Source organism: Falco punctatus (assembly GCF_963210335.1).
Source record: "Falco punctatus genome assembly, chromosome: 4".
In the NCBI taxonomy this organism is placed as follows: domain Eukaryota; kingdom Metazoa; phylum Chordata; class Aves; order Falconiformes; family Falconidae; genus Falco; species Falco punctatus.
In genome coordinates this window covers 89528607-89543323 of record NC_137583.1, presented here as the reverse complement: position 1 = coordinate 89543323, position 14717 = coordinate 89528607, and the positions used below count along the sequence as shown (strand labels likewise).

The 14717-nt window shown below is 39.6% G+C and overlaps 1 protein-coding gene across 6 annotated transcripts in view; it reads right to left on the bottom strand.

Annotated features, from left to right (window-relative positions):
• The window catches only part of NFX1 (nuclear transcription factor, X-box binding 1), a 75224-nt gene that overhangs the window by 60164 nt on the left and 343 nt on the right, over positions 1-14717 (bottom strand). For all 6 annotated transcript variants that reach the window (XR_013927334.1, XR_013927335.1, XR_013927336.1 and 3 more), the window contains exons 2-3: positions 6016-7059; positions 3339-3500 (exon numbers count right to left, since the gene is read on the bottom strand). Coding sequence is in view for 1 of the 6 variants with exons in the window: in XM_080382121.1 (XP_080238247.1) it covers positions 3339-3500; positions 6016-7059 (1206 nt within the window). In the remaining 5 variants the exon portion in view is untranslated. The remainder of the gene's footprint in view (positions 1-3338; positions 3501-6015; positions 7060-14717) is intronic.

Sequence of the window (14717 nt, the reverse complement as noted above, 5' to 3'; positions counted from 1 at the left end):
AAGATTTCAATCACCTCAGGTATAGCAGAATATACTAGTCAACACTGTCAGTTTCATGTTACTTTCTAAAAGGTGCTATGTAGCTCTCCAATGAGATAATCAGTATCAGTAAATTACTGCTTTGACTTCTCAGCTGGACACAATTAAAAGCTTTTGTCCCAGTAACAAAAAAAGTGGTAATGTTTGTGTAATATCCAAAGTACACAGAACAGCTTCAGCCCTTGAACAGCATGGCTGAAGGTAAAAAGGGAAAAAAGAAAAAAAATAGTCAAGTAGATTTATATTCAGACCACTGAAACTCAGAAGCCATCTTTTAGGCCAATACCAGACTGGTACAGACCACAAGCTCATCTGGAAGTGGAGGGTTGGGGCAGCAGAGGGGGTAGAATACAGAAACAGTTGTAATAACTCAAATGTCTCTGGCCCTTCCAACCAAAATGAGTAATGCCAGTAAAACCACCTTCCCTGCAAAGAAGGGAGTAAATGGCTTAATGTTTTGTTCCATCAGCATAAAGGCATAGGTCAAACACCACTGACATATCAGTTTTTAAAAGAAGCAGGAGGAAGAAGGGGGCAAGAGACAACAATTTTCCCTTTACAGACATAACAAAGTAAAATAACTTGTGTGCAATGCAGGCATTTTTGTCAGATTGACCTTAGCTGAGAATATCCATGGGTCACATTCCACCAATTATTCAAAATGTTAGAAAAAAAGCTTGCTAAGGAGAAAGTTATGTTCTTCCTTACAGGCAAGAATCTTTTCACATATTGGCAGTGATGCCTATCAGAGGCTCCTCATCCTCCTCCTGACTAGGACATCTCTAATACACAATGAAAATCTGTTCTCTAGTTCTGAGTGCTGCTGACAGTCTACATTGTAGAAATTCTGAACGATGGATGTCAGCCACAAGTAAGCAGACCAAGAATAAAGCAATGCCCTATGACTCCCCATGATAATCAGGAGATTCTTTCACTTGATTTGGCCAAACTAAAAGTCATTTTTCAGATGACCATCAAGACAAGGCAAAATCATCTCTGAGGGAAGACACCTTAAGTATAACATACCTGAAAGTCTCCAAGGAAAGAGATACTGTCAGGTGTGAGAAAACTGTCTTACAGTAACCTAGGATAGTTCTTCCCTTCTTCCCACCCCAGCATAGTTCACTTCCCCTCCTCATCTGCACCCACCTTTGCACAGGTGCCAATCTGACAACCAGCTGCAGACCTTGGAATTCAGAAAACAGCACCTGCATTACAGCAGTGAGTTCACTAATGAGCAACACAGGACACTGCATATGTACATGTTAATCTGCACTGCAGTGCATTCCTTTGAGCTTCATTCCCGAGCAGGGTTCTGTTGTGTTGAGTCTGCATTTGATTAGCCCTGGTGTCCCAGAGCTCCCATTGTGGCAGTGCTACACCTTCACTGAAGCCAAAGCTTTCACTTGCTGAATGTTGTGCCTTGTCCCCAAGTGATCTGCACCTGCTTTTCCCACATAACAGATACCCATACTATTGATCTGGAAAACAGAACTATATGAGAAGATACCCCACCAAGGATGTTATCAACTTCATCCAACTTTCAGCCTCCTACTACATGTCATAGAAACAGAGCTTCTGTAAGACCTGAAATGAAGGGACATTTTCACCGAAACATTCAGCTGCTTCAAAACATAAAAGAATGAACACTCAAAACTGATCTTATGAACAAAATATTCTCACTAGGCAGGAAATGAAACGTAGCAGTGAAAAGTTTGAGTGCTGAGATTAGGTAAAATTTCCTGGAATTCATTACATTTTCAAAATGAAGTAGATTTAAAGTAAATCACGTCCAGAAAAATATTTTTTTCCTCTTCCAGAAAAACAGTGAATTAACAACTTAGGTAGATTACAGTGTCCTATTTCTTTTCTGGTAGACAATAATTACTGCCAGGGTTCTAGTGAATTCCTCAACATACAAAGTTTGAAAAGTAGAAACTACACTGACACAAGCCACCAGAAAACAAATACACTCTGTAGAAGTTCTAATCAAGATAGGGTAGCAGGGCCTTGCAAGTCAAGAAATATGCATCAGCGTCCTCACTGGAGCTATGCAATCAGTTCTACTGAGGCCACCACCTTTAATCTCAATTAAGGGTTAGCTCAACTCCCCTCCTAAATGGTCACATATTTAGTCCACAAATTCTTATATGAAAAGCAAATGGCCAAAAGATACGGCTATTCGAAGTGCTGTCAGGATTCAAGTACCTAAGGTCACTGTCTTGGCAGATAGGCAAAACCTTCCTTACACAAGCAGATGCTCTTTTGATCAAGCAATAAGCTGTTTCAGGGAGAAAAATGAACTCCAAAGAAGATGACCGAAAAACAGCTAGGCAATAAAGGTTCTCAGTAGTCACTCTCAGTTACCCAAAAATCAAACATTCTGATGCCTTTACGTTTCAAATCTTGTACTGGTATTTCTAACTTCCTTTCTATTGCCAGTATGAAGCATGAGCAGCCCTACTGAGAAGTCCATCTATGCAACTTCAGAAATCCAAGAACTTTATCACCAATCCCTTCTGCAAGAACTCTCAAACACCTGGAAGCAGCTGACACTATTTCCTCAGTCTGCCCAGAGAAAGTCAGAAAGACACAGGAAGAATGGTAAATGCTAAACAAGCAGGGTACAGAAAAGATTAATACTATGGTCTTCAGAGTGTGTCTATATCATACAACTGCAAACAGCAGAGACTGCAATTCAGCCTTAACTTAGACCAAAGTGTTCAGAGGCCACCATGTAGTGGTATAAGCTGCAAAAAGTGATATAATACAAAGAATCTGAAACAGTTTAAGCTAATGATAAATGCAGAAACTCTGTCTTCTCTGAATTTCGTTTCACTGCATGGCACCAGTGATGGATTTCAGGAGTAGTTTATCAAAGAACAGATCTGAGAAGTGGTTGAGTAAAAGCAGACAAATAATGGCTGGACTGCTGTTTCTGTTTGACTGCTCAGACAAGCACATATGAGAGGATAAGACATTTCTTGGTGTATCAGAACACAGCCACAGAGCTTTGCATCTTGATGTACTGATTTCATTGAGTAATCTTATACTTATGTATCCAAACCTAAAAACTAGTTTTAGCTAGAATACTAGAAGGAATCAAAACAGTTAGGAGTATTATAAAAAGCATCCAAAGAATGCTGAAAAAAAATTTTTTTTACTTAAAACTTGCTTGGTTTACAGCTTACTAATTACCTTAAACAATATTTATAAGTCATTTTCCAACATACAAAACACATGAATCATGGCATTATTTATATTTGAGAGAGAAAACATCTGCAAAAGAGAATACCAACCTTCAGCTTGTGAAGCTGGTGATCGTGCCCACTTCTTAATGCAATTCAGGTGGAATACATGGTAACAATTCTGACAGTTCCACACCGGGGCTACTATTCGGACCACCTCACAGCATACCATGCACTCATACTTCTCTGTGGTCAGCTGTTCAATCAGTGACCCTGCAAACAGAATATGTTACTTGTACATTGAACATCTGCTAGCTGAGAAACAAAATTCAAAATTAATTCCAAGATTTCATTTAAATTATAACAGAACTTATTTTTCCTGTGTGGCTACAAGCAAGGTACTAGCTTACTCCTTGAAGATTCTCATTTGATATTTGGTACTTCTCTAGTCTCAGAGCAGGAAGAGTGTAAGATTCCCATAAAAATGGCAACAATAATTCCTGTTGAATAGCAATCATTCTGATCTTATGAATTAAGTTAATAGTCTTAAATTTGGCAGAAGTTTGAGATTTTACTGATCCCTTTATATGGGAAATTTACCTTCACATAAAGTTTAAACCAAAAAGCTTAAAGCTCTTAACTACAGAAGTTTCAGCCAAAATTAAATTTAATTCCCCATCCTCGAGTATTCCTGGAAGACCACACAAAAATATTAACAGTGAAGTACCTGGATTACAGAAATAAACCCCTCAAACTGACTGCTTTAGGAGTGGAGTAACTGGGAAACAACAGCCAAAGCACAGGGCCTTTTAAGCCATGTGAGAGAATGTGAAAAAGTACTTTGAAAATAAAGCAAGAAATCCATATGAAAGACAAAACAGCCCGAAAACAGTTAGACGTGCAAGCACAACAGAGGCACCACATAACTTCAGTTCTGCCAGATTAACTCTCCCATCAAGGTAAGGCTACCAAATACACCTTAGAAATGCTATTTGATCTAAGTCCACAGAATTTTAAAATCTCTTGATTACAAGCTTATATTGTAAAAACATACCATTTTTAGATGGTGCCAATGCAAGCGAAGTTAGAACTCACGACAAAGGACAAAAAACAGAAGAAAAATGACTTATCAATTCAAAATGTGCTTGTACCACACATGACTGAAAGCAAGCCCATGGATGCCTGGAAACTTGGAAGTGTTAACACTCTTTGCCCTCCTTAATAGGATATAAGCACTTTCAAGCTTCTTTTCCAGCCCTCCTACATCAAGCACCACAAGATAGTAGACTTAAGAGTCATTTCTGCTTTCAGTGCCCTATGAATATCACCTGCTGCAAAGAAAGCATCCCCACCTAAAACATACTTCTTTTCACCAGAAAACTAAAATTATACCATACTCAGAAAGGATAGCAGTCCCATAAAACACTTAAAAAGCGCAGCCTCAGTCCCCTGAAAACAGTGGCAGATACTGCTTCCAAAATAGCTCCTAACTAAAGCATGCAAAGAAAGACTGTCATTTTGGAGGGGGATGTTCCTTAAGTATCTTATAAAAGATTACTACTTCTCTTCCTGCTTCTTTCATATGATGATTTTTATTTAATAGTAATACTGGAAGAAAGACTGAGTTATCTTTAATTTTGTAATTCAAGTAGAACCTAGAAGTGAGAAAGCCAAGGTATTTAAATTAGTGTCAAGGAAGATCTTGATCCTTGAGTTTCTCCTAAGGGAACGAAGTTTCTGACTGGAGCTCTCTTACACTTCCTGATTATGCTACTACTTTCTTAGTTCTGAAAGAGAAGAGACTCCGAGAAGCAAAACCTTCAAACAATTCAATACCACAGAGAAGGTAAGAGGAGCTAGTCTATCCATCTCTGTTATTCCGGGCAAGAGCAGATGAGGTTTAGACGCTTTTTGCAAAAAAACAACTAAATATAATTCCTAGTGCTTGTTCAACTGTAAAAGGCCAAAAAAAAAAAAAAAAAAAAATAAAAATGGAAAATACCTCTCCTTATTGCAAGAAAACACAAATATTTCTAATGGGTGCTATGAATAACATGAGACTATTTTCTCAGTGCACGCTTAAGCTTAACTAAAACAGTAAGTAAAAGCTATCTAGATGGCTAGAAACAGAAACCAGCACTGTGGCACTGAAGAGATTCAGCTGATTTCCATTTAATGTTTTAAGTCCCTAATGGTATGAGTTGGCACAAAATTCACTCAGACAGTCAAAACCTGTGGGTCTGCTTTACACTGTCAATGTCACATGTTCCTATTCTCAACTTCCAAAAATTGTACCCAGGGATTTTATCTATGTCTAATTACCTTTTGATACTACCACTGGAAAAAAAAAAATACAACCAAAAAAACCAGAATACAGTTCCTCTATTTGGCATTTTCCTACTTCTACATAAAACATGAGAAAACTTACTCTGCAAAAATCAGTTTTAGGACTGACTGTCCCTCTCAAGTCCCATTGTCCAGCATGCTCACTATTTTACTCTTCGCTCCCACAACATACATGTTTTAACAGGGTGCCTGACCAGGCCATCTTTTGCAGTTTGGTAGTAAAATAAATGAAAACTTTAAACAAAATCAGTTCTTCCCTAGTAAACTTACAGAACACGTCTCCACTCAGAAACCACACATTTACGTTTAATCTGCCCTCTGAAACGGATACTGATCTAATGTGAAATCATAAGCTTCTTCAGCTACTCAAATAGGAAGGCAGTTTAAATTATTCAAGATCGTATCTTTAATACAGGAGTACAGGACAGTCTAGAAAGCTTACCTGTATGAGTTTCTTTGTTTTTTGGTACATCACTTTGCTTTTTCCAGTACTGGGTCCAGCTGAAATGAAGTGCAGGTGCCTGATCCCCCTTTAGCAGGAATTTTCTTCCATTACATCTGACAGAACTGGACAATTCATGCCTGATTTCACTGGTCAAGTTTTCATCATTTTTGTGAACAGAGAGTTCTTTCTTCTTCTCATTTTTATCTTTTGGAGTATACGCAAGAGAAGACTTCTTACCTACTTTTGTATTTTTACTACGGTGAGAATCACGTCTTTTCTGACACTCCTTTTCTGCTGGGGGTTTATTCCATACAGGCTTCCGGGGATATCTTTTGTTTACGTAATTGTAGCCTTTCTGCTCATCCCCACTACCAACAGGTGCATCGCAGAATGCCTTTCCAACAGATGATTCTGAAGAGTCAGACTGAGTCAAATCCAAAGATGGAACATTTTCAAACAGCTCTGCTTTCTGTTTAGAGCTCACTCTCTTTTCCCGGTCATGTACTTGCTTTCCCTTCTCCCTGAATCCTCTTCCAGATGCATGCATCAGATGTGTTTTCTTTGGCTTAGCTCCTCTGCTATCTGCATTAGGTACCTCCCTGTCACTCTCTGAGGAAAGCAAGTCACTGTATCCTCTAAGAGGTGGTCTTCTCCCAGGTACTACTGCAGCATCTGAAACGCCCGGACCAGCATCAGCAGTACTTTGTCTTATCTTACTTCGAGTACATGTGCTATCGTTTCTTGATCTGTGCCACCTGTGGCTTTGCAAGTTGCGATTCTTCAAACTTTTACTGGCACCAAAATATTGGTGGAACTCTTCAGAATTCCCATATTGACTTTCTGGATTACAAAAGCCATGATGCTTTGTGGAAGAGCTTTCAAAATCTATACCTCTTTCAGAGGACAGACTAGGAAATGATAAATTATTTCTATTCTGATTACTGTTAGGATCTTTCCTATCTTTATTCACCCAGTTTAGATCTGTAGGTTGTCTTTCTCCTGAAGTGGAATCAGCAGTATCAGGACTGAAATTCAATGCACCTAAAAATTAAAGAAGTAAAAACACATGTCTAAGACTATTAAACAGTAAACATTTCTTTTCAGCAGAATTACCGTACATGCAAAGACCCAGGAGCTCAATCAACCCCACACTTGACAGAAAAACTGCAACAAGTCTTGAAAAACTAGTTGAATCATACAATGATTTGCAGAGGTTACCTTCTCTTGCCATCTTTACAGAAAGACTGTGATGACCCAGAGTTAAGAATATAAAAACATAAAGAAAAACATTTGAAGCAGCACTGTACAGGCATAACACATGCAATTGTGATAATAACTGTTTAACGTGCTCAAGTTTTTCCTAGCATGTTCACATACACACATGAACCTGAAGGAGTCCTTTAAATAAAATGTCTACATCCTAAGATTTTAGTATTACACAGAACTTTGTATATAAATTAAAATCCATCAGCCAAAGAGTAGCAATAGTAAATGCTTGCATGAACTCTGATCACACTGTTCCACATACAGACATATCAAATGGTAGAGGGACTACCCAGAGCAGCTTTGCAAAAGTACTTTTCTGTTACGAGGCCATCAATATGAACTGTATTTCTACTTAAGAGATCCTCTGTTGTTTTTATGTCTCTAGATAAAAGAAAGAGGTGCACCTTAGAAACCCTATGTGGCTCAATTTCATATCACATTGTGGCAGAGGGGCCTGCCCGCAACAGGAATTATCAGGTGAATGTCAGGGACAGTCTAACAGGTTGTAGCAGATTGTTTTTTTCACAGCAGTGTGAAAAAGAAGAGAGGCTTCTAAAATTTCATGGAGGTAGTACTCATTTCACAGGTTAGGTAAGTTACCTCTGGTGGTAGGGCAGGTGCAGTTTATTCCTGGTTCAGGACAATTCAAAAAAAGAATCAAGCACTTGGGCTATGAACATAAGAGACTCTCCAAAAGCCAAATGCTATCTGAGTGTCTCAGCTACCTATGATTTTAACTTTTCAATAAAGATTGTGGAAATTTACATTTTGAAGGAAAGGAAAAACCAGAACACTTCAAATCATTTTAACATTTTTCAGTGAATTTCATTTACTTTCAAATGAAGAAGTTTTTTTAAACCTCCAGGAATGGTTATTACTACTATGAGGGATTTGGTAGCCAAAAAAACCCAGCCCCACAACATACAACTTCATGGAAGCGACGCTTTAAGCTTACAAAAAGTTAGGAATTTAAAATCAAATTTAAGATTGTTCTTAACCACATAACCCAATTTATATTTGTTTTTAAAGAGACAGTTGAAATCACTTTCTTTGCAAAGACAATACATATATATAATTACACATTATTATATTACATTACTTACATTTAATATGTTGAGATATTGTAATAGAGTATATGTTCTTAATATAACATAGAATATTGTATTATCATATGCTATGCTATATAACATCACGTATTATTATTATACTAGATATAAATGGCAAATACAAAGTGCTTGGGGATTTTTTAAAAACTCTAATACTAACCTGAGTTTCAGACAACTGAAACAGAACATCAGACAGAGGTCTTTCAAAACAGCTGGGGATTGACTTAAAACTCAACCTTAACTCAAGGGGAGGGGCAGTGGCAAGGAGGTGCTGAGCTCTTCTCCCTAGTAGCCAGTGTCAGGACAGGTGGGAATGGCACAAAGTGTCCCTCAGGGGAGGTTCAGACTTGATGAAAAACATTTCTTTACCAAAGAGGGTAGTCAGACACTGGAACAGGCTTCCATGAGGGGTGGTCAATGCCCCACGCCTATCAGCCTCTAAGAAGCATTTGGACAATGCCCTTAATAACATGCTTTAACTTTTGGTCACTCCTAAAGGGGTCAGGCAGCTGACTTGAACACTCATAAGTGCCTTCTAGCTGAACTATTCTGTTCTATCATTAGGACTGCAGACCCTAGTAGGTATAAAGTATTAGGCTTATACATCTGAAAGAATCTGGACTGCAAGCAGCTTCCCTGGAAATGTTCTGTTTTTCTTACTTCAGCACATGCATCTTGTGTAAAGAACTCAAAATATAAAGTTGTCATTTTTACTTTCTACAACTACACTTACTTTCAGTTTTTCCAGTCTTTTGCCAGTTTGTTTTCTAGCACTAAAAAAAAAAAAAAAAAGAAGAGGACTACAAACATAGATTGTAGTCCTTTTACATTATAATGTAAACAGCAGTCGCTCAGTATAGATTACCTAAAATGGTTTCACATACTTTGATTTGAAGACAGGATGCGATCCTGTAATTACATACAAACCTTATTTGAAACAACCCATTTTATTAGTTGGTTTAAGATTTATTTTGTGCACCCTAAAATTTAAAGTTTGATGGATAGATATAACAAGGTAAACCAAATGGCTTCTTAATATTATAAAGACATGTTTTTCAAAAAACACATAGCTTGCCTCTAAAAAAAGTGTATTCTGTTATTAAAGACCATTGTTTCTTTGGTTATGAGATGTGGTACATAAAATGCATGCATGAATTACAAATTGCTGCAGAGGGCTTTCAAATGAATGCTGTAAGTAAGCTTGATTAAGTATGCTTTGTAGATCAGTACAATATACTATCTTATACTGACACAGAAAAACATGCTGGACATGGCTTTAAAATGCTGGCTTTCTAAAATACACTCAAATTAACTTTTGAGTATGGCCTCCAAGAAGCATAACCAGGACTTGACATTTAGCCGTGCAAGTGGTATCTTTTAAAGCACTTTCCAAATATCTATTAAGTTTGAAGAAACAGATGGGAAACCAGGACTCAGATATTTAAAAGCACCTCCAAAATATGAATAATTCATTAGGACTTTTTATATCACCCATGAATAGGATTCCTATTCTTACTGTCAGCTTTTACATTACAAAAAAAATTCCAAAGTGGTAAATTCTACTAAAACTGATTTCTGCCTGGCAAGACAAGAAACAGCAAAATACATACACAAGTCTAATAATCAGCAGCTAACACTGGTTCATGTTTCCTCAGACATGTTTTTACCTGTACATACACAAAAATCCCAAGAAAAAGTGAATGGCCAAAGCTAGATTCTAGTCTGTACTTCTATAAAATAAAGAAAATGACAACACCTTTAGAAGCAACCAAAGGTTGCACTGCAGATTTTAATATCCCTAAGATGCTGAATGTGAATTAAACCCAAGCATATGAAACACATGGTTTCATGCTTGCCTTGCCATAACAGTACACCACTTCAGCATTCACTGCAGACAGAGCCAAAATGCCCCAGAAAAGTTGGGTAGTCTGCATGAACTATCCTTCAGAAAAATTATTTGATAAGGACACTTTTAAGAACATGAAGAAAACTAGTACATACATGCCTCATTTTAAAAAGCACAAGCTCTACTTCAAAAACAGAGTTTACTTTGGGGACCACTACCCCAGATTTAGTAACTTCAATGCTTTTTTGATAAAGACAACAATAATGACATTTGAAGGTGCCACTTAAAGACATCATGAGTAAGTGACATTCCTTAGCATAGTTTCAGCAAGCTACATCCAATTAGATTTTGAAGAGCCATTAAAAAATGTACTTCAATTAGGCAGAGACTGCATGAAGTTGATAATTAAGAATAAAAGTTAAAAAAAAGTATTTAAGGAATCCACCCAGAAAAATATACGAGTACAGGAGTCCACAATAAATGTCAGAGGTTGTACTTCTTTATCCTTAAATGAATTCAACTCTATCTCCCAGATAGAAGGAACTCCAATTTTCCTTCTGAAACTTCAGATCAATACAAAACTAGAACTAAATAAACAACATTGATTAGTACCAGTCCTTCTGACTGGACAAGCACTTACTTTTTTTAATTGACCACTTCTTATTGAGATACTCAAATTCAACCAAAAATAGTGTCACCTTGAGCAGTGTGTGCAATTCTGGGCTCCACAATACCAGAAGGACATAAAACTATTAGAATGTGTCCATGGTGGACATGACTTATGAGGAGCAGTTGAGAATACTGGCTTTGTTCAGCTTCAAGGAGACTGAGTGACCTCCTTGCTGTCTACAGCTTCCTCACAAGGGGGAGCAGAGAGAAGGGCTGGCATCTTCTCCCTGGTGGCCAGTGACAGGACCCGAGGGAATGGCTTAAAGCTGTGTCAAGGGAAGTTCAGATTGGGTAGTATTAGGAAAAAGTTCTTCAATGAAAGGGTGGTCAAGCACTGCAAAAAGCTTCTCAGGGAAGTGGTCATGGCCCCAAGACTTTCAATGTTCAAGAAGCATTTGGATAATGCTCTTCGGTATGTGGTGTAATTTTTAGGTTGCCCTGTGTGGAGTCAGGAGTTGGATTCAATAACCCTTCCGAGTCCCTTCCAACTCAGCATACTCTATTTGTTCAGTTTATATACTGGCTCCCAATAAAAGACAAAGGTAATTGCAGGACAAATGTCTTCAGCTTGAAAGCAATTCACATAACCTGTTCTTTCACCTAAAGACAGATGACAGTACAGAGTGCATACACAACAATGTAATTGTGTCAGCACTGCCCATAGCCAGACAAGAGATGGTCCAGCCAGCTGAATGCAAAGCACAAGTTACAGGGAAGACACTTCCTGCAGGTCTTAATACAGGTACCTGTATTACACCATACCACAAAAAAACAACAGGAACGGTGCATTATGAAAACCTGAGGCTCTCCCCATAGCATTGAAAGCTTTAAACCTCTTCCTCAAGAACACCAAGCTTGATCTTTTCTGTCTTCTCTGATCATTTTATATATTCCCCTGCAGCGGCCCACCATTTCCAGAGATAACACAGATTTACAAAAGGTTGGATTGCTTCCTAAACAGAAGCTACACTGTTTCAGGCTCAAGCAGTGCAATCCACTTACATGCAAACCAATCTGCCTGCCCAAATATTGTTTATTCCAACTGTAATAGCTCATCTAATAAAAGCTATGCTTCCTTCCCACAACTCTTGCCAAAAACTGTTAGAGAAAGATTAACACACAAAATCATCATTACCATAGAATCACAGAATGGCTGAGGCTGGAAGTGACCTCTTGAGATCTACTCCAAATACCCTGCTCAAACAGGGTTAGCTAGATTGAGGTGCCCATGACTGTGGTCAGCTGCGTTTTGAGGATCTCCAAGACCTGAGGCGCCATGACCTCTCCTAAGCAACCTGTTCCAGTACATGACCATCCTCACAGCAAGCAGGCTTTTTCTTCTGTTCATTTCATGTGTTTTAATTTGTACCTGTTGCTCCTTGTCCTTCCACTTAATACCCCTAAGAAGGATCTGGCCCCATACTCTTTACCCCCTCCCATCAGGTACTTGTGCACAGCATTAAGATCACTCTGAGTCTTCTCTCCAGACTGAAGAGTTCCAGCTCTCTCAGCCACTGCTCATATGAGGGATGCTCCAGTCCCTTAATAATCTTCACAGTCCTTTGCTGAATTCACTCACTAGTACTAATGTCCTCCCCGTACAGGGGAGCCCAGAATTGGACACAGTATTCCAGTCATGGCCTCACCAGTGCTGAGCAGAGGGAAATGTGCATCTCCCTTGACAAACTGACAACACTCCTAACATACTCTAGGATACTGTTGGCCTTCCTTAAAGAGGGGGCACATTGCCGATTCATGGTCTGCTCATAGTCCACCAAGGACCCCAAGGTCACTGTCTGCAGAGCTGCTTTCCAGCTAGTCAGAGCCCTGTGTGTATTGGTGCACAAGGCTTTGGTTTTGTCCTTTTATGCTACCGCCCAAATTCAGTGCATCCACATTTTGAACAGAATGTTAATTTTCAGCTAGCCCATTTCAAGATGGTATAGGAGAAATATAAAAGCAGGGAAGAAATACAACTTCATAAGTACGTTCATCATCCAAACAGAATACCTACTACAGAATGGATTTTGCATAAGGAGAATAAACATAAGGTTTTACTTTCCTGTTCACCCTTACAGGGGGCTACTCACAGCTTTATAGCAGCTCCCCGATATCTTCAGTTTAATGATGCACTGTACTGTGTATAATGACCCAGCTGTCATTGTGAAGACAAAAAAAAACCCAAACCACATCCAACAATAATTACAGCAACTGATGGAAAAAATAAAATCTATTAATGCCTATTAAATACAAATACCACCTGTCCCTTCCATGTGCATAGGACTGGAAACTAGAAAAGTATATCAATGTGAATAATCATTCTACAATGACCTTGTTTCTTATATTTTTCCCCTTTGTCTCTTACACTCGTTCCCTGGGTCTCAATAATCATTCACTATTGGCAAAATATCCTGGACGGTCTGCACATCTGCCATGACCCCAAACTGTCATTCTTCAACCTCAACCACTTCCCCGATCTACCCTGAGAGCAAAATCTCTTCCATATTTAAGCTCTCAAAAGCATATGCTTGCTCTGTCCACAAAGGTGCAAGGCAAAAGCCAGTTCCCATCCTAATACTGCACAAGCACAGTTCAAAGGTTGCCTATGAGACAGTTCTTCCTAACATAGCATGTATTACCATAACAAGGAATGAACTCCAGAACTTAATGCCATGTGACAATATTCATATTAGCTTAAGTGTTATAAAGCAAATGTAGAAATGGTGTACCATCCAGACTGATCTACTGCTTTTCAGTAAAACTGTTTCTAGCTCAGTATATTTATTTCTTTATTGCAGTAAATACAGACGGTACAAAAGGTTTCAGGACCAGAGCTGATTTGCAGCCTGACAGCATGGAAGATAAAGAGACAAGCAGGCTTTGGCCTGCACCAGCTTCTCTTTACTGTAACTGTCAGCCTCTGCTCTCTGAACCATGTCCCAGGCCATTTCACTTCCCACAAGGCAGCTGCGGACCCATTTTCATCCCATCAAAAAATGAACTCAAACAACTTTTCCATCACGATAGCCAGACTACCAAGAACATAGAAGAGATAGGGAATGCTATTTATGACACAGGCTAACGACAATCTAATCTGAATTAACAACAGAGGGTGCTGCAAAAGCAGAGATTCATACTTATTTCTTCACACCAGCCACAAACGTCCAGGATTCCTTCTGGCAGAAACCTGATGACTCTATGAACAACGAGACGAGTCAGCTCACCAAGTGACCCCAAAGCAACAGATTACCTGAGAAGTCTACCCAGACTGCAAGAAAATCAACAGACACGATGAAAACGCTAAATAATCACGAGTGACTCTGGGCAACAGTGATTTCTATTACCTGCTCGAGACGATTACATAAGGGTCCTTCTATCATGACGTGCCCTTAATACACAGTAAATCATTAAACGTGAGGCTGGAATTCGGGCCGTGAGAGGCTGTCCCCGCTGCTCCGCCACAGCCACACCCAGTGAAGCCCAAGTTAACCTGAACCCGCAGCCCAAGGGCCAGCAGAAGCAGACGGACGAACACAAGCCCTTCCCCACCCTGCGGCGCTCCCGGCGGGGGCCCTCGGCCGCCCTCCCCCGCTGCAGGCAGCCTCCGGCGCGGCCCGGGCCCCGCGGCACCCCCTGCTGCCCGGGACCCCTCCGCTGGGTGTCAGCGGCAGGCATGGGCAGGAAGCTGTAAGTTTTCCAGAACCGAGCCGGCTCTCTGTACCGATTCTGCCGTTCGTTTCTCACAGACTGGAAGTCCGCGCCCCCCTCCTCAGGTCGAGCCCCCCCGCACACAGGCCGCTCTGCGCTCCGCG